The 21,122-nt window shown below is 47.9% G+C and overlaps 1 protein-coding gene and 1 long non-coding RNA gene across 6 annotated transcripts in view; one reads left to right on the top strand and one right to left on the bottom strand.

The window, feature by feature from the left end:
- The window catches only part of IFFO2 (intermediate filament family orphan 2), a 46,869-nt gene extending 44,306 nt beyond the window's left edge, over nt 1-2,563 (bottom strand). For both annotated transcript variants that reach the window (XM_081203104.1, XM_081203103.1), the window contains exon 1: nt 1,676-2,563. In XM_081203104.1, the coding sequence (XP_081059230.1) occupies nt 1,676-2,397 (722 nt within the window). In that variant the 5' untranslated portion in view covers nt 2,398-2,563. The remainder of the gene's footprint in view (nt 1-1,675) is intronic.
- On the top strand, nt 2,301-18,818 carry LOC308592061. 4 transcript variants are annotated; one of them, XR_014010330.1, is made up of 4 exons: nt 3,162-3,314; nt 4,933-5,048; nt 15,160-17,211; nt 17,782-17,993. It is a non-coding gene; the product is annotated as an uncharacterized lncRNA (long non-coding RNA). The 4 variants fall into 4 exon arrangements; XR_014010328.1 differs by lacking the exons at nt 3,162-3,314; nt 4,933-5,048; nt 17,782-17,993 and adding exons at nt 2,301-2,444; nt 18,452-18,818 and having other exon boundaries at nt 15,170-17,152; XR_014010329.1 differs by lacking the exons at nt 3,162-3,314; nt 4,933-5,048 and adding an exon at nt 2,301-2,444 and having other exon boundaries at nt 15,170-17,211.
- The last annotated feature ends 2,304 nt before the right edge of the window (nt 18,819-21,122 follow it).

Consider the following 21,122-nt stretch of genomic DNA (forward strand, 5'->3'; position numbering starts at 1 on the left):
ATACTGCTTTAAGTAGCCTATATTTTTAAATGATTGTTAATGTTGCTGCTTTATGTTTTTGAAGTTCTGTTGAGTTTTCATACTACAGAAAATGCCATAAGTGGAGCTTATGAGTGATGTGGAACCCATGTGGTCCTCTAGATACTGTTGGATTCCAACTTCCATCAGTCCCAGCCAACATGGCCAGAGTTTAGGGATGACTATGGGAGCTGAAATTCCACATCTGGAAGGGCATAGATTTTCCATCTCTGATCTACAGGAAATGTACCCATGCAATCATTTCCAATCATACAAAAAGTAAATGAGTGAGCCAATAGACATAAAAGGGAAATGCATTTTTTTCTAATACAAAGTATAACTAAATCATAAGATGGAAATGTAAAAGGATGGATATTAGCCAACCTTCTGCCCTCCAGATGTTGCTGGACTCCACCTCCCAGCAGCCAGCAAGCCTAATAGTCAGGGATCCTGATAGCTGTGGTCTAGCTACAAATTACCCATCTCTCTGTCAGAAATACAGTAAAAGATTGTATGCAGCACTGGTCATACCCATAGCAGAATCATTGAAATTAATGGACATGATTAACTAGCATCCATAAAGAAACAACCAACAGCTGCTTCAGATGTCTTGTGAAGACTTGCCAGAGCTTTCCAATGAAACTGGCCTCTGTTTTAGGTGTCTAGTTTTGTTTCTGATTAAATGATGAAAAGTAGTGGGGTTTTTAAAGACTGTTATGCCTCTTAAATTATTCTAGGCAATTTCTAAATTCTTCTAAATAACCAAAGCTTAGATCCATTAATCTTGGTGGGTCTACTCTTAAGACTTAGCTGGAATATAGCCCAAATATCTCCACTAACACCACACTCTCTCCCATATGTGCCCAGTTTCCTCAGGTGCCACAAGTGCTCCCCATAAGAAAGACTGCTTAGGACACTATCCCCCACCCCAAATCAAGAGTCCTATTCCAACCAACTTCCCACAATCCTCATGTCCCAACCATCCCCCATAATCCACGTGTCATCCCCCCTCTCACACAACACTTACAGATTCGGGTGGATAGCCGTACTGATCTGTCATAGTCATAATAAATAATATGAAAGATGAAAAAATAATTTTTAATAATTCCAGTGGCACCTTAAGGATCAACTAAATATAAGTTTACAAGGTATGAGCTTTGGTGTGTAAATTCTGAAGAAGTGTGTATTACACACAAAAGCTCATACCTTGAAAGCTTCTATATACCGGTAGTTGATCTTTAAGGTGCCACTGGAATTATTAAAAAGTATTTTTTCATCTTTCATCTTGTTATTTATTATAATACTTACTGGTCATCCCCCACACCCCAACCACATACATGTCCCACTGATTGAATAATCCACTCCCACACAAGCACAGACCATTCCCACACACATCATTCCCATACATACAGACACAATTAACGTGTTATCCCCCCCCACAAACCATTAACATGTCCCACTCACCCCATAATCCACGCGTCATTTCCATACCCACAAACAGAACATTCACGTGCCGCAGCTACCCCATGATTCACGTGTCAATCCCATACACACACACATTGCCAACTCGCGAGTCGGGGTCCTCTCCGGCCCCGCCCCCCCAATATCCACGTGTCACTCCCCCCCCAGCCCATTCCTGTGGCGGCCTTCCACCCACCTCCTCTTGTAGTCGTCCCTCTCCCGCTTGACTTTGGCCAGGACGTTGTAGAGGGCGCGGATCTCGGGCGTGATGGTGTCGATCTGGACGCCGACGCCGTCCGGGTGCACCCAGGAGACGCCGGGCCCTTGCAGGGTCTCCAGGCCGCCTCCGCCCGTCCGCCTCACCTGCGTGTAGCTCCAGATGGTGCCGGGCAGTCGGCTGTAGTGCTGCTGCGAGGAGGAGTGGTGCGACGGCGGGTGCGAATGCGAGTGAGGCAGCTGCGAGGCGGGAGCCGATGCCGGCGGGAACGAGGAGAATGAAGCCGACGACGGAGGAGGCGGGTGAGGAGGAGGAGGCCCGGCCGCCGCCGCGGACGGCACGTAAGGGGGCATGGAGGGCGGCACGGGGTCCGTCTGCACGGCCTGGTGCCTCGGGAAGCGCTTGTAGTGGAGGCGCCGCTCGCGCTCGCTCAGCTGCTGCGCCTGCAGCTGCTTCTCCAGCAGCCGGTTCCGCCGCTCCAGCTCGTGCACCTTGGCCAGGAAGCAGCGGAAGCGCACGTTGAGCCCCTTCAGGAGGTGGATGTTGGAGCCCAGGTCGTTCCGCAGCGCCGCCGTCACCGGCGGGGCCCCGCCGACGCCGTCGTCCATCTCGCCCCCGACCCCCGACGAGGAGGCCGGCCCCGCCGACGCCGGGAAAGCCCGCGCCGCCATCTCGCCGAACAGCATCGAGTTGAGCATCATTTTAAGCGGCGTCGCCCTCCCTTTATCCTTCACTGACTTAAAAAAATGTTTCTTTTAAATATCTATATCTATTCCTCTTACCACACGGGACGTCGCCTTCCCTGATATTTTTAATATGCAAATTAAAAAAAAAAGAAGTTATTTCATTCTTATCGTTTGAATTATTCGGCCGCCGCCGCCGTGGAATTCAAACGCCCGAACGTTCGAAACGGCCATCCTCGCAGCTTCCTCCTCGCGCCGAGGTGAAAATGGACTCGATAGGGGGGAGGGGGGAAGAAGAAGAGGAAGATGCGCCGGCGCCGCCAATGTTGCTGCCGCCTCTGCAGTGCTCGCCGGCTAACTAACCCAAAAGGCGGCCACTGAGCGGCTTGGGGTTGGCTGGTGGGGTGGGGACTGCGCGGAAAAGGACCCGCCCACTCCGCAACGCCTCCTTTTTTTCTCTAGTCCCTTTCCTATAGCTTGAGCACGCCCCTTCTGTCTCTTAGCCACGCCCTCTCCTCCCGTTCTCTTTTCTATACGCCTGTCTTGGCCACGCCTCTCATTCTTTTATGCAGCATTCCTCCCTCTCAGCATTGAGCCGCGCCTCAGACCCCGCCCACCCCCTTCCCTCCGCGTTGCGGTCCTCCGGCGTGCTCCTACTGGCCACGCCCCCTCCTTGCGCGGCTTGAGCTCAGGCGTTGCTCCACGTGGGCCTCGCCGGCGTCGCCCGCTCTAACCACGCCCACGAATCTGCGTGTGTTGAACACGTGCTGCGTGCGGTGGGTTTCTACGTTGAGTTAAAAGGGGGTCAGGTTCGTCCGGGATTCACATCGTGGCTGCTCAGTGGTGCTGAGGTGCATGAACTCTGAGTATGCTCGGGGACATTTTTGGTTTTAGCTGCGCATGGCCCCTTGACTCATGCTTCCCTCCAGTTCAAGGTAAGCCAAAATCACATATAGTTAAAACCCATTGGGTTCAATGGCCGGCTGGATTGCCAAGGTCATTTTTCCTGGTACTTTGCCCTCTTTCCTCCCCCTTTTACATTTTTAAATATATATATATATTAACCCTCAGCATAAAGCTGAATGCACACTAGTTAAATGTGCATAAGTTGCAGGCTTACTGTTCAGCGACACTCAGTATGGGGAACCTGGGGTCTTCCACGTGGTGCTGAACTGCAACTTCCATCATCCCTAGCCATTCGTCATGTGGCTGGTGGGTGTTGTAGTCCACCAACATTCCCCACGCTGATCTACACCAGCACACTATATCAGGAGCTAGCGTGACCTTGAAGCTGGGTAAAGTTCTCTCTTTTAATGCAGCAGACTGCTAAGAGAGGTCATGCTGCGAAAGTGGCTTGCAGTCTCAGAATGCTTTGTAGTGTTGGAGGGGGCACTGGGGAGGAGAGGTGGAGCTCTCTTGGGTCACAAGCTGTTGTAGCTGTACCCTGGAATAATAATAATAAATTTTTATTTATATCCCACCCTCCCCAGCTGGAGCCGGGCTCAGAGCAGCTAACAACAATAAATTTTTGAACTGGAAAAGAACTAAGAGCCTGCTGGATCAGGCCATTGACCCATCTAGTCCAGCATCCTGTTCTCACATTGGCCAACTAGATGCCTTTGGGAAGCCTGCAATCAGGATATAAGCACAACTGCACTCTGCCCACCCATGATTCCCAGCAGCTGATATTTAGAGACATGATGCCTCTTTGAGGCAGCTCCTGTGCTTTAGATGTTAACACTGATATGGGTTAGCTGAGTACTCTCTGAGTCAAATACAGACACCAGGTATGCATTGGGACATGCTAGATGTTATGAGAAGCCCCTGTTTTTGCATACCCAAGCAGGCAGCAAATCAAGGGTGCTGTTTTCCATTTTATCCCAAGTCCCTGCAAGTCACCAAGCACGACCAGGTGACTGTGGGCAGGCTGCGCTTGAAGGCCTGGACTACAGTAAAAAAAAAAAGTCTGCTTTCATCAGAGTGGAGATTCACCACCCAGCCTCCAGGCTGTTCGTCACCACATTTGTTTCCCCCCTCTCCTCTCTCCCTCCAGCTGCACAGAAGGAGCATTGTGTTCAAATGGAGAGGCTGCCTTTCTTTGCTGGCTTCACCAAAGCCTCCCGCAGCCGCCACTGCTGACGTACTAGGGAGCTGGACAACTTGGGCATTGTGAAGTTCACACGGGACATTAAGAAGGGGGGCTCTGAAGAAGGCACTTGTTTTGCTTCTGCTTAGAAGCACATCAAAGCTTGTATGGTTCACTGCAGAGGCACTGGCAGAGTTTATATGACCATTAACAGGCTTTAATTCTAATTAAAATCCACACGGTTCATTTTTCCTGCAGCAAACACACAAGTATGTTTCCTCACCAACATTATTTGGTTTCAGCTCCTGTCATAGTAGCCTCATTTGCCTCAATTTCTATGGAGTTAATAAATGCCAATACAACTCATAAACGAAGTTTTGGAAAACACCACTGCAATCCTTAATTCTTAGGGAAGAGGCCATCCCAGCAGCATGAACTTGTCAATCAACCCTTTGCTTCTCATCTAGGCACTGTAACAGCCCCTGCGCCATCTGCAGCCATTGGTTGAGTGTCTCTGATGCCATGGAATGCTCAGAAATGCCCATTTGGTGAAGATGCAACCAATGACAAGCAGCGTACAGAAGTAAGAAAAGTGGAAGATCAGTTTGAGCGAAAGAAAAGAAAAACGAAGCAGGATCTTGTTTCGGGAAGTTTTCTGTGCTATGGAAAGGCAAAAGAGCTTGGGGAAGTGGCAGGTGCTATTGGCCAGGAAGCCAAGAGAAATTGAAGCACAGGTGACTTTCATGCTAGGCCCTATTTCCACATTCCTTTAAGGGTTCGCCATCTCACACTAACGAAGTCTGTGATCTTCCACTTGAACTTGGGGCCTTATTTTGGTCATCTGGTTTGAAGAAGCAGAGCATGAATTGTCTGGGAGGCATTTGGGGTTTGGCTACTTTAAGGCGTAGCACTTTCTTTCAGGTGGAGAGGCAGTGTGTGCCTTGTGCGTTCTCAGCATACCTCAGGCAAGGAAGCTTCCATCATTGTTGTTCTGTCTGCTTGCTGAAATAATTGCACTGGGTGGGTGTGTTAATCCAGATGAGAGAAAGAGGTATTACATAGAGGCGTACGTTCTTCCTGTATGGAGAAATTAGGGTGCCCTGTTTGCTCCAGCAATGCCGTGTTTTGTGGTTTGACAGTAGGCTGGGGGCCAGGGTGGGGGCAGTATCCTTCTTGTGCATTGAACTGCTGGCAGTTAAATGCGAGGATTTAACATGTGACCTTCCATCCTAGAGTTGCCTTTAGAGAACTTCTGGAAAGTGTTAAAGAATTAAAAGTTCTTGGGAAACCCAAATCACCCACCCAGAGAACAGGCCACCGGTTGCATCTCTGCATGATGTCTCAATCCAGTCAGCCACTGTGGAAGGAGGTAGTTTTGACCACATATCTGTGTTGGATGCAATTGTTTTATCCATCAAACACCCAGACAGGCTAGAGTCATCTGCCCTCAAAGGAGGCTGCCTGCTACATCTCCGCATGAGGAAAGTTAATCCCAGACAATGACAAGAGAAGCAAATGCACAGGCAGCCAAAATCCTGGAACTGCAAACAGGTTTGGAGGCTGAGGCCTGGCTTTTTTGTCTCCATCTCCCATCTATGAGTCCTTTTTATGTGAAAAAGTACAGAAACCAAATGGATCAAGATTGCCTCAGCCAAGCTCTCAGTTGGCAGGTTCAATTCAAAAGGATGACACAGAGTAGGAGACAATAGAGACCTTTCATCTGGTTAGCGTTTTAAGCCACTGCCTAATTGCATTATGGTCTCATTTCATCCCCTGACGAAGTGATTGAATTTCAATTAATAACTCTCGGAAACAATTCCTTCCACTGAAGTCCGAGTGACTTTGGAGAAACTAAAAGCTTTGTCTTGCGAAAGGATCCATCCGGTCGTAGATCAGATGTGCTGTTGTTGAGCTTATAGAGGTTAGAAGGGACTTTTTCAGTCTTTGACTTCTATGGAGTTGCTGCCTCATGAACTGCCCCCATAATTATTCAGGATGTCCCTAAAGCAATTCCATTACAGTGGTACCCCGCAAGACGAATGCCTCGCAAGACAGAAAACCCACAAGACGAAAGGGTTTTCTGTTTTGGAGGCGCTTCGCAAGACGAATTTCCCTATGGGCTTGCATCGCAAGACGAAAGCCCATAGGGAAATGCTGGCGGTCGGGAGCAAAGACTTTCGCCCACAGCCGGCCTTCAGAAGAGGACCTCTTCTGAAGGCCGGCGGGGGGCAAAAGTCTTTGCTCCCCCCCGCCTGCCTTCCCCCCCCCCCGCCTGCCCCGGGCGATCTTAAAATGCTGGCGGGCGGGAGCGAAGCGTTCGCTGCCGACCCCCAGCATTTTAAAATCTCCAAGGGACAGCAGAGAAGTCTCTGTCCCGGGGAGATTTTAAAATGCTGGGGGTCGGGAGCGAAGCGGTAGCTGCCGACCCCCAGCATTTTAAAATCTCCCCCTGTCCCGGGGAGGTTTTAAAATGCTGGGGGTCGGGAGCGAAGCGCTGCCGAACCCCAGCATTTTAAAATCTCCCCGTGTCCCGGGAAGGTTTTAAAATGCTGGGGGTCGGGAGCGAAGCGTTAGCTGCCGACCCCCAGCATTTTAAAATCTCCCCCTGTCCCGGGGAGATTTTAAAATGCTGGGGGTCGGGAGCGAAGCGCTGCCGACTACCCAGCATTTTAAAATCTCCCCGTGTCCCGGGGAGGTTTTAAAATGCTGGGGGTCGGGAGCGAAGCACTGCCGACCCCCAGCATTTTAAAATCTCCCCGTGTCCTGCCTTCCCCCCCCCCCCCGCCTGCCCCGGGCGATCTTAAAATGCTGGCGGGCGGGAGCGAAGCGTTCGCTGCCGACCACCAGCATTTTAAAATCTCCAAGGGACAGCAGAGAAGTCTCTGTCCCGGGGAGATTTTAAAATGCTGGGGGTCGGGAGCGAAGCGGTAGCTGCCGACCCCCAGCATTTTAAAATCTCCCCGTGTCCCGGGGAGGTTTTAAAATGCTGGGGGTCGGGAGCGAAGCGCTGCCGAACCCCAGCATTTTAAAATCTCCCCGTGTCCCGGGAAGGTTTTAAAATGCTGGGGGTCGGCAGCCCGACCCCCAGCATTTTAAAATCTTCCCGGGACACGGGGAGATTTTAAAATGCTGTTCCGAAGGGGGGGCGGGGACACCTGCCCCAGCCGCCCCACTTCGGAAAGCTGTTCCGAAGTGGGGAGGGGGGGCGGGGACACCTGCCCCCGCCGCCTCACTTCGGAAAGCTGTTCCGAAGTGGGGCGGGGGGCGGGAACACCTTCTGAAGGCGGGCAGGGGGCGAAAGTCTTTGTCCCCCCTGCCTGCCTTCCCAGGGGCTTTTACATCGCCCCGGACAGCGGAGAAGTCCTCCGCTGTCCGGGGCGATTTTAAAATGCCGCCCGCCAGCATTTTAAGATCGCCCGGACAGCGGAGAAGTCCTCCGCTGTCCCGGGGTTTTTAAAAATGCTGGGGGTGGGAAGAAAAGCCCTTGTCCCCCCCCCCCCAGCCTTCAGAAGAGGTCCGGGGACAGTCTGGTCTGAAGGCGGTTTCCCTAGGAACGCATTAATTGATTTTCAATGCATTCCTATGGGAAACCGTGCATCGCAAGACGAAAAAAACCGCAAGACGAAGAGACTTGCGGAACGAATTAATTTCGTCTTGCGAGGCACCACTGTATACTTTTGTGGCTGAGAACTGCTGATCCTCACCAATCACAGATAGTAATAATGATGTTCCCCGTTGTTATCTTTTCCTTCCTGGTTTTCAAGGACTAAGTAACCCTCATGTTCAAGTAGTAAACTCTCTATTTAAGAAATAAAACAGGCTGATTCCATTCACTGTGCCCACAAAGACTTGGTAAAATACCAAGAGACTGACTTCCAAACTCCCAACTGTGGGAGGTATGATCTTTAACATATAATTGATGGGTGTTAATTGTTGCTGGGGTGGCCAGTGCAATAAGTACGTTTCAGAAATACATTTGGTAAGTGTACCAAGGTCTGGTAATTAGCAGTGAAAGGTAAGAGTGGAATCTCTGCATTGAGAGGCAGGACACTTCCAGTGACCTAATACTATGTGTGAGTTTTTCTGGGGTACTGGAGAGTGCTGTGCTCAAGGGATTTGCGTGGTTCCCCCACATCATGGCAATTATTGCATCTAACTGTACTGTAAAATTTGACGTAAGCTGCAGAGATGTAGCCTGACGACAGTCACGGGTGAGGTCCATTGTGCGAGAAGCTAGTTCCAGCTGAATGCCACCTCACAAATGACATTTACTGAGCCCATTAGAGGGAGGAGAGGCCTGTCATGCCTGCACACTGGAACATCCATGCATCCAACAACATTTCTGTTGCACTCAAATTATTTGTGTTGGATTTTAATTGTCGTGAAATCAGTTCAGATTGCATAGGAATATCAATAATACAGGAACGCTCTTCCACGAGAAGCAGAGTCAGGGCGTGGGAAATCAGGTTCCAGAACAAGAGGATAATGGATTCATTTCAGCCATTAATTCCAGGCTACACCTCTTGTGTCTAATTTGTCAAAAGCAAACGGTTCAGGGGTTCCTAACGATCCGGGCCCAGCAACTCCTGTGACCTTACTTGGAGAAAAAATGTGTGGCAAAGCAAGATGGAATGCAGTGCCCAGACAGGAGCGGTCCAGCCTGGGCAATGGACAAGAACTTGCATGTTCTGAGGAAGAGCACCAATATGACTTCATCAGTTGTGGTGACTCAGAGACCACAGCCTCAAAAGCGGTGACTTTATAACATCAGTTCTAAAAGGCGGCGCCTCTTGTGTTCTTCTCAGAGCCTTTTTTCAAACTGTCAAGGTGGGAAGAAGGAAAGGTGGATGAGTCACACAGGTGATCCAGCCTCACCATATAAGGGATAGGGCTTTGGTATTTCCTGGAAGCATCGCCCATAATTCAGGATCAAGAACAAGAGAATTTGCTGGTGGGACTGTACCTGGCTCTTTCACAGAGGCAGAGATAACAAAAGAGCAAATGACATCACCAGCAGCTTGACTCATGGATAATCTGGCTACCAACACAACAAACAATATGTGAGCAAGCTGTACAGGATTTGGCCAGGACTTGCAAAGATAAGATTTAAGACTCTAGAGAAAGCAAATGCTGAGAGTGATAACCAGGAATGCAATGCTGAGAGCTGGTTTATTGGCTAATGGTTTTTTTAAACCTTTTCAGCAACTAAAAAAGTCCACCTGATTAACTGGCCTCAGATCGCTTGCATGAAGAACAGTTAAAGCTACTACAGATGGCAAAACGTAATATTGGAAAGGCTTCTACTTCTCTCATAAGCATATGGGCGTAGCCAGGATTTTTGTTGGGGGGGGCAGACCTTTTGTTGGGGGGGCAGAACCTTAGTTTGCTATGGATTTTTATTGATGGGGGGCAGCTGTCCCTCCCTGCCCCCTTGGCTACGCCCATGCATAGGCAGTAGAGCAGGATGCCCCTGTGGATGCAGTTAAGATTCCCCATGAGCTCCAGCTGGTCAGGGATGATGGGAGTTGTAGTCCAGTAACATCTGGAGGGCCAAAGATGTGCTTTATTTCTATAGTGTGCTTTAATTGTTCAAAACAGTTATTGCCTGCTATGGAAGGTTGGTTATTGAAATTAATGAATTTGGCTGAGATGGCACAGCTGACATGTTTAGTTAGAGAAAAATCTTTGTTGACATTTATTATTGATTGGAAACCCCTTATGGAAAGGAAAATGAGCTTGTGATATCTGGGTTTGAAGACTGAAAAGGGTTGGCTTATGGAAAGTAGAAGAGTTGAATGCTATTATGGAGCAAGCAGTTTGCATAAGTCTATAACGTTGATGGTGAATAAGAAGTGTTTTCTTTTTCCTTATTTTCTTTCTTTTGGTTTTAATGTTTAAAATGCTTGGTATTTGATGTTAACATTTCTATATTGATTTTTCTTTGTTTTTTTTTTCAAGCTTTAATAAAGACAGCTCCCCCCCAAAGGAAACGGAAACAATACCCAACCCCCGCCAGTTTAAAAGGCCATAGATTGCTTCATTAGCCAAAAGGGGAAGATGAATGTTTTTTGCCTCATTCATTTATTAGACTGGTGCCTAAATGATGGGAATTGGAGTCCAACAGCTCCTAGAGGGCACCAGTATTTTACCCCTAGTGTAGACCAGTGTTTCCCAACCTTTTTTGGGCAAAGGCACACTTGTTTCATGAAAAAAATCTCGAGGCACACCACCATTAGAAAATGTTTAAAAAATTAACTCTGTGCCTATATTGACTATATATAAAGTAATTCTCTTTAACAGGAATCAAATAAACACAAAGAAAGTATTTTACATTGTCTGGTTTTGTTTTTAACAGAAATGATTGTGCGTGTTTTTGGTACTCAGATACCTGTTGGAGCACCCCTCCTGCTATGTGCCAGGCTGGCAGCTAAGATTTATGGAGGGGTCCCTCCTCCTGGTCCCACTCCTGTGCAGTGTGTGTGTGTGTGTGTGTGTGTGTGTGAGAGAGAGAGAGAGAGAGAGAGAGAGAGAGAGAGATTTTTATTTCTCTGCATTTTATTTTATATATTTTGTTATTAAGAAGATAATAAAAACTGAGGTATAAAAATGTCAGAATAAATAAATACAAATCTTGAAGCTTGTCATTCTAAAACTTAAAATGGTCACTTTTTCCAATAGAACAATTCTTTCCACTCTTACTATTTACTAGGTACCTTTGCCATTGCACTGAGGATCATAAGAGACTGAGTCAGAACGAGGAGTGATGTGACAAGAATGAAGCAAAGGATATTTACCATATTGGCACCAGCACTGCACAATACCTGCCAGGCTCAACGCCGGTCTCGCGCTGCCGCTTCCCGCGCTCTCAAGGCCCCGGGAGGAGGAAGGCATGAAGGGAATCTCGAAGGCGCGAAAACCTCGCGCATGCGCAGGCCTTCCGCCCGCGACAGCCCAGTAGGCCAGCCGAAGCGAGCTAGTGTGCAGCAGAGCGGCGATGGGATGTGGGAGGGAGCTCGCTCGCCGCCCCGCGTGTGCCTATGTGGGGCACGTTACAGCCCCGTGACGTCAGCGCCACGCAGGCAGCCAGGCAGGCAGACGGCGAGAGCCCCGCGCTGGGCGGCCTCTCCTCGCCGCCGCCGCCCCGCCTCTCGCCGCCCGACTCGCCCGCCTCCCTCCCACGGCACACCAGGCAACATCTCGCGGCACACTAGTGTGCCGCGGAACAGCGGTTGAAAAACACTGGTGTAGACAATACTGAGCTAGATGAAGCAAGGTATGATATGGTCAAAGGCACCTCCCTATATGTCTATGTCTTTAAGGGGAGAGCCATAGCTCAGTGGTAGAGTATCTGCCTTGCATTCAGAAGGTCCCAGGTTCAATCCCTGGCAGCACCTCCAGGTACCTGGGAGAGATCTCCTGCCTGAATCACCACTGCCACTCAACACAGACAATACTGAGCTAGGTGGGCCAATGCATCTAAATATCAAGCAGTTTCCAGTGTTCATTTTAGGTTGGTGGCTGTGGTTGTATGGCAGAGTTGGATGGACGAAGGGGCTGACTGTGCAAGTGATACCCGATCTGCCAGCCAGAGCTAGCAACTTAACCCAAGGTTGTCCAGAAAGCTTCTGGGTCACCTTGATTCTCTTACATTTCAACTAGGTCTTTATTACATTTGTTTCCTATCCTAACCTTGGAACCCAAGATGATGTACATGTGGTTCAGAGGCAGGCCCCCATCCAAACACTTATCAGACTCCAGACCTCCAGAGTTTTAGCCAGGCAGTGTATAGGGATCTTCAAGGTTCCTGGTGCCTAAGTGGTGAGACATGACCCACTACCAAGTTGCGACCTGATCTAAGCTGGGACACAATAGCAGCAGTACCATAACAATAAATGGTAAAAGAACTAGACAACTCTTCTAGATCCTTAGAAGACTGTGCTCTAATTAGGAATGGGTGAGACATGCTTGGATGCTTCCTCTGAAATTCATAAACCAACAACTAGATGGGTGGTGGCAGAAGGTGTTATCCCTTATACCACAGCTATACAGATATGTCAGAACAGGTACAGACTGAGACAAGGGCAGCAGCCATTTCCTCACTAACTTTACTGGACAGGTTGATGGACAGCTTGATGTCTAAGGCAAACCTCGCCCACTCATCATCATCTGAAAAAATTGCTCTACGTCAGGCCAGAGGGAGACACCATGATCCAGAATAACCCAAAGCAAACGTGTTTTTTAAAAAAGGCGCTGCATCAGCAAAAGTTGAGTCAGCTAAATTCTGGGGTGTCTCCTTCATAACAGCATTTCCTAAGATCGCAAGTGTGCTTTTAGGGCGATGGCCAAGGGTGGAGTAAGAAATGCCATCCCACACCCAGCACCCCATTTCTTCCCATTCCCATTCCACAGGAAGAGTCATGATTAAGATAGGGATCTTCTTCATTGCACCACTGCAGTCTTCCCCAACCTGGTGACCTCCAGATGTTTTGGACCAAAAATTTAGTTGTGCTGGCTGGAGGCTGATGGGAGTTGTGGGTCTAAAACATCTGGAGAAGGGAAGGCTGTCCTCATCGGGCCTGACAGCCCTACAGCTCAAACCTATCTGAAGAAATCTGAAGTACTGTCACACCACACCCCCATCCTGTTGAGTAGACAGAGGGAGAAGCCTGGGGGGAGGAGGTGTCAGAAACTGAAGAGGCAACAGAGTTTAGTGAGCAGGTAGAGTCCGTGGCACAGAGAAGTCCGGAAGCAGAAGAAGAGGCGAAAGCAGAAGAGGAGGGAGGCCAAGGGGCAGAGATGAGCCCAACTGGTGAAGAAGCCAGGGCATTCCCCCCTGTCCTGCTGCAACAAGCTCTCTTCCCCACTGGTCTCCCAGAACCAGGAGAGGTATGAAGAGGGAGGAGGAGAGGCAGGAGCATGGTGGAATCTCAGATTGCTTGGGAATGACCCAGGAGAGGAGGAGATTTAGGCGGCTGTAGGAAGCCTTCACAACTGCATCACAGGGTCAAGACCTACCAAGAAGAGTTGTTGTGTCCATTAGACCTGGCACTCCTGAGCTGACTCTGTTTCTTCTAATAAAGAGTTACCGTATTTTTCGCTCTATAGGACGCACCGGACCACAAGACGCACCTAGTTTTTAGAGGGGGAAATCAAGAAAAAAAATATTATTGCGCACAGCCTGTCCGCTTCTCCCAGAGCTTCTCGGGGCTGCGGGGGAAGCCCGCCCCCCCCCCTGCCCCAAAGAGCAAAGAGGCCAAGACTGTGCTTTGCCTCCATGGTCAGAGGCAAGAATGCTTCTGAATACCAGTTGCTGGAAGCCACAGGAGGAGAGAGGGCTTTTGTGCTTGAATCTTGCTTGCTGGTTTTCCTTTGGGGCATCTGGTTGGGCCCTGTAAGAAGAGGGTGCTGGACTAGATGGGCCATTGGCCTGATGCAGCAGGCTGTCCTTATTTTCTTAAGTTTGGGGCAGGTGTGGAAACCTGAATTTGGTGTGAGCTGTTGTAGCCTAGCAGCCGAGAAGCTGAGCCGCAAACCAGCCAATACCCAGTTCAAACCACCCCTTATCAAGTGGACATCAGGGAAACCATGCTGTCATTGTCTCAGCAATGGAGTGGTAATATTTCCCTATGTTAAAGGCTCACTGTAAGGATTAAAACAATATATGTTAAGCTGCAAGAATGCAGATGCCCCATATACAAATAGCAATGCTAATTCTCCAGGTCCTTGGCCTCATTTAGCCAGAGCAGTCAGGCTTGCTCATCGGAGAGAGGTATGTTCATGCTTGGAGAAACCTCAATACAAAATAAACTTTTTGAGGCAGCGGGGAGCCAAGTGGCACCCCTCTTCCCAAAAGATTCCAATGAAGATTAATGGTTGGAGGGGAGAGAATCGTGAGGGTGAGACGGCAACAGCTCTTCAGGATTTCAGACAGGAGTCTTTCCCTTTTTGGACAGAGAGCAGGCATTCTGCATCGGAGCTACAGCCCTTCCCTTGTGTCCATCTAGCTCAGTATTGTGTATGCCAACTCACAGCAGCACACTAAGGTTAAAGTCAGGGTTGTCTTCCAGCCCTATGTGGAGACAATGCTTGGGACCAAACCTAGGACTTTCTGTGTGCAAGACAGGTGCTCTACTACTGAGCCGTGGTCCATGCCCTAAAAATAAAGCAAGATCCTAGTCCTCATGGTTCTCAGTAAATGGATGATTTAACCAAAAGCATGGGAAGCTGCCTTATACGGAGCCAGGCCATAGGGTCAATCTAGCTCAGCCCTGTCCACACAGACCACCTGCAGGTTTGAGGGATCATAGGCAGGGTAATGCCACTGAGGGTTGAACTTGGGAACATCTGCATGCAAAGCAGGGGCTGTAGCTGTGTTCCCCTCTGTGGCTCCCCTCTGAAGCCCCTGTGCTTCTGTCTCCGTTTCGTTGCAAAGCAAATTTGGAAAAGGCAGTGGGCAGTGGGTGGGGAGGGCAATTTCTAGCTGCCCAACTGTGCTGTCTGGTTAACCAAAACACAAGCACAGATGCCCATTGAACAAGTTGGTGCAATTTTCCCACATGTGTCTGTGGTTCATCCTATTAAACAGGAGCACCCTATTAGGCCTCCTTCAGCATGTTTTTGTCAGAGGCGTGTTGCAACCTCACCTGCCCCAATAAGGCTGAGATCTTAATTACTTTTTTTTTTTTTTTTTGCAGGCATCAAAAGACATCTTTGGAAGCAACCCCATCCCTTTGATATGCCCAGATGCAAATAAAGGGAAGAAAAAGAACTGGGGAAAACAGCTGACACAAGTCCAGAGATTTTGCTGTAGTAATCCAGAAAAAGACACTGCCCCACCCTAGGCTTGGGGTGGATTAACTAACAGATGTGGGGCTAAATCCAATCCTGGAAGGCCACAGAGGAAAACAAATTCTCCTGGAACATTAAAATGTCTAGGTAAGCACAGCCAGGTTAATATATGGTTTGTCCATTTGAGGCCACCACCCACGTTATTTTGTCCGGCTCCCAGTTGTTTCAACAGGTCTTGTACTAGAATATTTGGATGGCCCTCTTCAGGGATTATTTAGCTGTGGTTCCTTCATTGCACAGCATTGGACTAGATCATCCTTAATGTCCCTTCCAACTCTACAATTCTATGATAAACCGTGCCTCTAAATTTTCCCAATTTAAAGTACTAATTCAGTTCTGCTAACTATTCCAACTAGAGCCTGAGACCCGTCTGATCTTAAAGCTGATCTCCCAAAAGTTTTGCATCTGTTCTGACTCAGTTTTATTTTGCGGTTTCCAAAGCTGAGTTGTCAAGTTCAGGCAAATTGCACAGGAGCTGAGCTACCAAGATAAAAGCGGGGTGGGGGGTGGGGGGAGGGCCATAGCTCAGAGCACATGCTTGGCACATCCAGGCAGCATCTCCAAGTAGAACTGGAAGAGACCCCTGCCTGAGACCCTGGAGAGCTGCTGCCAGTCAAAGCAGACAGTACTGAACTAGATGGACTAATGTTCCAGTATAAGGCAGCTTCCTATGTTCCAGACACTGCCAAGACACTGAAGAATTGTATCAAACCAGAGCAGCAACATAGCTCACCTCTAAGGACTCACAAACAGACCTCCCAAGTAAGCTGTCGAGTCAAGTTATCATCTGTTATACTGCCCAGGAGCTGAGCTGGCTCAATCAAAGCTTGTTGGAGCAGCAACTCATTTGCAAAGGTCACCAAGGGAACTGTGCTGGATCTCACCGGCTACACGGCTCCTGACTACAATCCTATCTGCCTACACACCTTAGATGTGAGCAATGCGGCTTCTCTGGTGTCTATTCAGCTCCTCATTATCTCTTTTGCTTCCAAAGCTCGGCAGATCAACAAGCACAGATCAGAACATCCCACCAGACTAGAAAGGCAACAACATGAACCATTGAGAATACTTCACGGATTTGGAACTGCAGTCTGAATCGGAGAACAAGATTTGTGAAAAATAAAACACCATCTAGTGTTACTGAGTCCTCACTGAGATTTTGAAAGCCAAGGGTGGAACCTCGGAGTGAAATTGGCACACTATGCTGTTGTGGAGCTCCCATTCACTCTCAACAGCGCTTGTTGTGTGCCCCTAAAAAATCTCCATGTTTGGAGGTTTCAAAAACTGGTTTCTGCCAGAAATCTCCACCGTCTCCTTCGTGTTTAGGAACATTAGAAGAGACAGCTGAATCAGGCCAATGGCCCATCTAGCCCCACATCCTGTTCTCACTGCGACCAACCAGATACCTGTGGGAAACCACAGCGCTCTCCCCTTCTAACAGTGGAGGCAGAGCAGAGCCATCATGCTTAGCAGCCATCAAAAGGCCTCTCCTCCATGAATTTGTCCATTACTCTCTTAAAGCCATCCAAGTTGGTGACCCATCGGCAGGTCAGCTGCCTGCTTCATGAAGTCATCCTTTCTTTTCTCTGTCCCAACATGCAACTTTGTTGGCTGTCCATGAATTCTAGTGTTAGGAGAGAGGGAGGAGAACTTTTGAGAGCAGCCTCTGCCAAACTGGTTCTTGCCCTGCCAGATGTTGGACTATGATACCCATCAGCCCCAGCATCATGGACTGGCAGGAGTTGTGGTCTGAAACATCTGGAGGGCACTGGGTTTGCAAAGCCTGTGTCAGAAGGAAGAGGATATTGATTTGTAGCAAATTTTACTTAACTACTTCAGGTAGGAATCTGGGCCTGGAGGGGAGAAGCAGACTTAAATTCCTTAAGAAACTAATGGAGGTCTGCCCACACTGGAGGACTGGCAGACGCAACTGATGAACTACATGGAACTAGCCGAGATGACTGCAAGGATCCGAGATCTGGGAGAAGAAGCTATGGAGGAGGATTGGAAAAAATTTAAGGACTATTTGCAAAAGTATTATAAGTTATATGAATCTTAAGACGCCGTATGATTTGGAATGTTAGCTCCAGCAACAAAAGTGGCTTATATAAGAAATTGGATAATTTTCATGAAAGAATCAAGGTTTAAATGGGTAAAAACGACAATATGTTATATTTTAAGAGTAAATGGAAAACAAGAGATTTAAACTTAAACTGCAATTGAAAGTAAAAAAGAAACATATGAAACAAGGTTATAATTTGCTGACAATTTTATTGTTAAGAATGCATTGTGCGGGAGATGTGGGGAAGTCCGATAGAATTCTGAAATAAGTTGATGAAATGGTTGAGATTCTCTGTTTTTTCTCTCTTTCTTTTTACTGTTTATGTTCTTTCTTTTCTATCTGTAATTTGGAAAAAATGCAATAAAAATTATTATAAAAAAAAAATAAAAAAAAGAAACTAATGGAGGTCAAAATGGGCTCTTTCATAACCATTCTTTCATCTCCCACACCCCTTGGGATAGTGGGAGAACATTTAAAGCCACATGGAAATCCTCAGATAAATCATTCAGCAACCCTCCACCACACCCACCCCTTGGGGCTTCCTAAGAGGGGAGGGGAGGATTCCACGTTATTAGGCACGAGAGTTGTAAAGACTCTCTGTAACACATTCGTATGTGTGTTTGTGTGTGTGTTTCCAGTTGCTGTTGGTTTAGCAGAATTTCTGCAGAAATCAGAGCCTTGCCAGGAGATGGGGGGACGAGGTGGTCCAGAGAGGAACAACTATGAAGAACCTCTTTAGAAAAATCACACCAGATGACAGTTCAGTGGTGTGCGGTCAGTGGACTAAAGGGACTAGGCTAGCCCCCTAAACGTTTCCCTGACGCCTCCTTCCCAAAGCCTGGGCAGCTTCTGCCTGGCTTAGGGAGGGAGGTGCAATGCTCACATGTGTGACATCGGGACATGTGCGGCATCCCCCCCTCCCCAATCACCCTCGCAAGTTTGTGCCTCAGGCCCTAACTGTTCCCCTGTGAAAAATTTCACCGCACACCACTGTTACAGTTCCGGGCATGCACCTGGGAACTTGCACAAACAGAGGCTCCAAACAGATAAAAGGCCATCTTGTTAATTTTTTATAGGAGTGAGCTAATAAGAAATCTTAGGGACGACTACAAGGTTTCAGAATGAGAGAGAGACGCTCCACCACCTCCATTGGCTGGTTTTCAGCATCTGTGAGCATTGCCTCACCCAGCACAGAACTGATGTGACTCTCTGCAGCTCAAACTTCAAGAAGAGACGTGCTGTCAGAATCATGCCCACAGAAGCGCAGAAAGTGGAGGTAACACAATTGCAGCAGCATGAAGGATAGGCCTTGGCCGCTATTGGGGGGGGGATACTTAGGGGTCAAGTTAATGAGCAGCCCAGCCTGTGTAACTCTGTGATTCCATAGTAGTGCAGAAAGTTCGCAGAAAGGGGTGTTGGACGCAGAATTCAGCTTCTGAAAACTTTTTATTTTTATTTTTATTTTATAAATTTTTTATTGGTTTTACAGCATTTTTTGAACAATACAAACAAATAAAAAGACAAACAAACATGTATAATTTCATAACCTTTTTTTCATAACCTTCATTTCTCGGACTCCCCCATACCTCCCCTTTCTGCATTCCAATTTCCAGTATTATTTCAGCAACTTCTAAATAATTTTATCAACTATGTGTCCTCTTAGTCTTTTCCTCAGCTTAATCTTATGTCACTGTAATCCCTTTTTCTTTTTCGACACCTCGGCATTTTAGCATTCATGAATTTTATAATAGTTCTTAAGGTAGATTTTAAACTTCTTCCAATCTTCTTCCGCCGTCTCTTTCCTCTGATCACGGATTCTGCCAGTCATCTCAGCCAGTGTCATGTAGTCCATCACTTTCATCTGCCATTCTTCCAAGGTGGGTAGATCTTGTGCCTTCCAATACTTTGCAATAAGTATTCTTGCTGCTGTCGTAGCATACATAAAGAACGTTCTATCTTTCTTTGGCACCAATTGGCCGACAATGCCCAAGAGAAAAGCCTCTGGTTTCTTAGGGACGGTACATTTAAGTACTTTTTTCATTTCATTATATATCATCTCCCGGAAGGCCTTAATCTTTGGGCACGTCCACCAAAGGTGGTAGAAAGTACCTTCAGATTCTTTACATTTCCAGCACTTGTTGTCAGGCAAATGGTAAATCTTTGCTAGCTTGACTGGGGTCGTGTACCACCTATAGATCATTTTCATAATATTTTCCTTTAAGGCATTACATGCCGTAAATTTTATCCCGGTGTTCCACAACCATTGCCAGTCAGCAAAAATTATGTTATGACCAATGTCCTGTGGCCACTTAATCAGCTTCTGAAAACTTTTTAAACCCAAAGATTCTGGTCTGGGCGACACAGCTGTGAAAATCGGCTTGAAAGCATGTTAGCCATTGTTGTTGAAACCTCAGAAGCCGGAGATGGCAGCCCCATAAGATGTCCGTAGTTGGGGTTGTTAGCAAAGTCAGTTGAATAATGCGAATGGAAATCCAGAGAGAGAGAAGATCCTGGTCAGACTTTACTGAGGAAATAGAACAGAGTTTATAATTTGAGAAAAGAGGAACAGAAAAGCATACAAGCAAGAATGACCTCGGCCCAATCTTTCAGCCTGATGTACATCAGTTCACAGGGGACTAGTCTCTTCCCTCCCTCTTTCTCAGTTCAGTCAAGGGCAGATGTCATTAGAGCAACTGGGTGTTGAAGCCTCACTTCAAGGCTGTCTCCATGGCGCCTTCCGCAAAAAGCTTAATGAGCTGGAGCAAAACCCGGTTTCCCAGCCGTTGGCTGCTTGCACCTCAGAAGGATCACTCCCAGGCACAGCTGCGATGATGATACAAGAAAACTGACGCAGAACTTTGCTGCATCGACGGAAAGCATCCCTCTTAGGAGTTTAGCACCAAGCCCTTCCACCACCACCACCTCCTCGCCCACGACACACCTTTCCTGACCACAAGCACTTGTATATGCAAAAAATTTCATACACTCCTGAAGAGAGATCCAGACAACACCTCTGTGTTGGCTCTTGCTGCTGGAGGTGGAAGGCTTGCCCATCTCACTCCTGTGCCCTGCTTCTCTTACAGCAGGCCGCGTATGAAATAAAACGCAAAGTGTACGTAGATTAATCAAGCGGTTCCATGCGAATACGTGTGACTTCAACATTCGTCTTAATAAATCCCCCCCATGTTAATGAGCTGACCAATGACAGGGCTGAGGGAAGGGGTGTCTTGTCTTCTGGGCAGCTCAGGATTTCCATACCCACTGCCCAGGCTTGCACCTTGAGGAGGTCACTTTGGTGCTGTTAACACAGTGGTTTGACTTCACCCCCCAGAGGCACACTCCATTGCCTCTTGACATAGACGGATGGCAACAACAACAGCTTAGGTGGGATAAGCAGATACATGCAATGCTTTTATTTACCATATTTTTCCGTGTATAAGACTAGGTTTTCCACCTAAAAAATAATGTCCAGAATTTGTGGGCATCTTATACATGGGGGACATCTGCCCCCATTTTCTTAAATTGTAGTCCCCAAAAATAGGGGGCATCTTATCCATGGGGGCGTCTTATAGACGGAAAAATACGGTACCCTTACATCACAGTTCCATCGCAGAGGATGGCTAATGTGTGTGTGCGCGCGCGTGTGTGTGCATGTGTGTGTGTGCGTGCTGAGTGAGAGAGCTCTTCTCCCAACATCAGGCCGGGGTCAGATTGACTACATGCCCACTAGGAAACAGAATGACTCCA

Source organism: Podarcis bocagei (genome assembly GCF_964188305.1).
Source record: "Podarcis bocagei genome assembly, chromosome: 7".
In the NCBI taxonomy this organism is placed as follows: domain Eukaryota; kingdom Metazoa; phylum Chordata; class Lepidosauria; order Squamata; family Lacertidae; genus Podarcis; species Podarcis bocagei.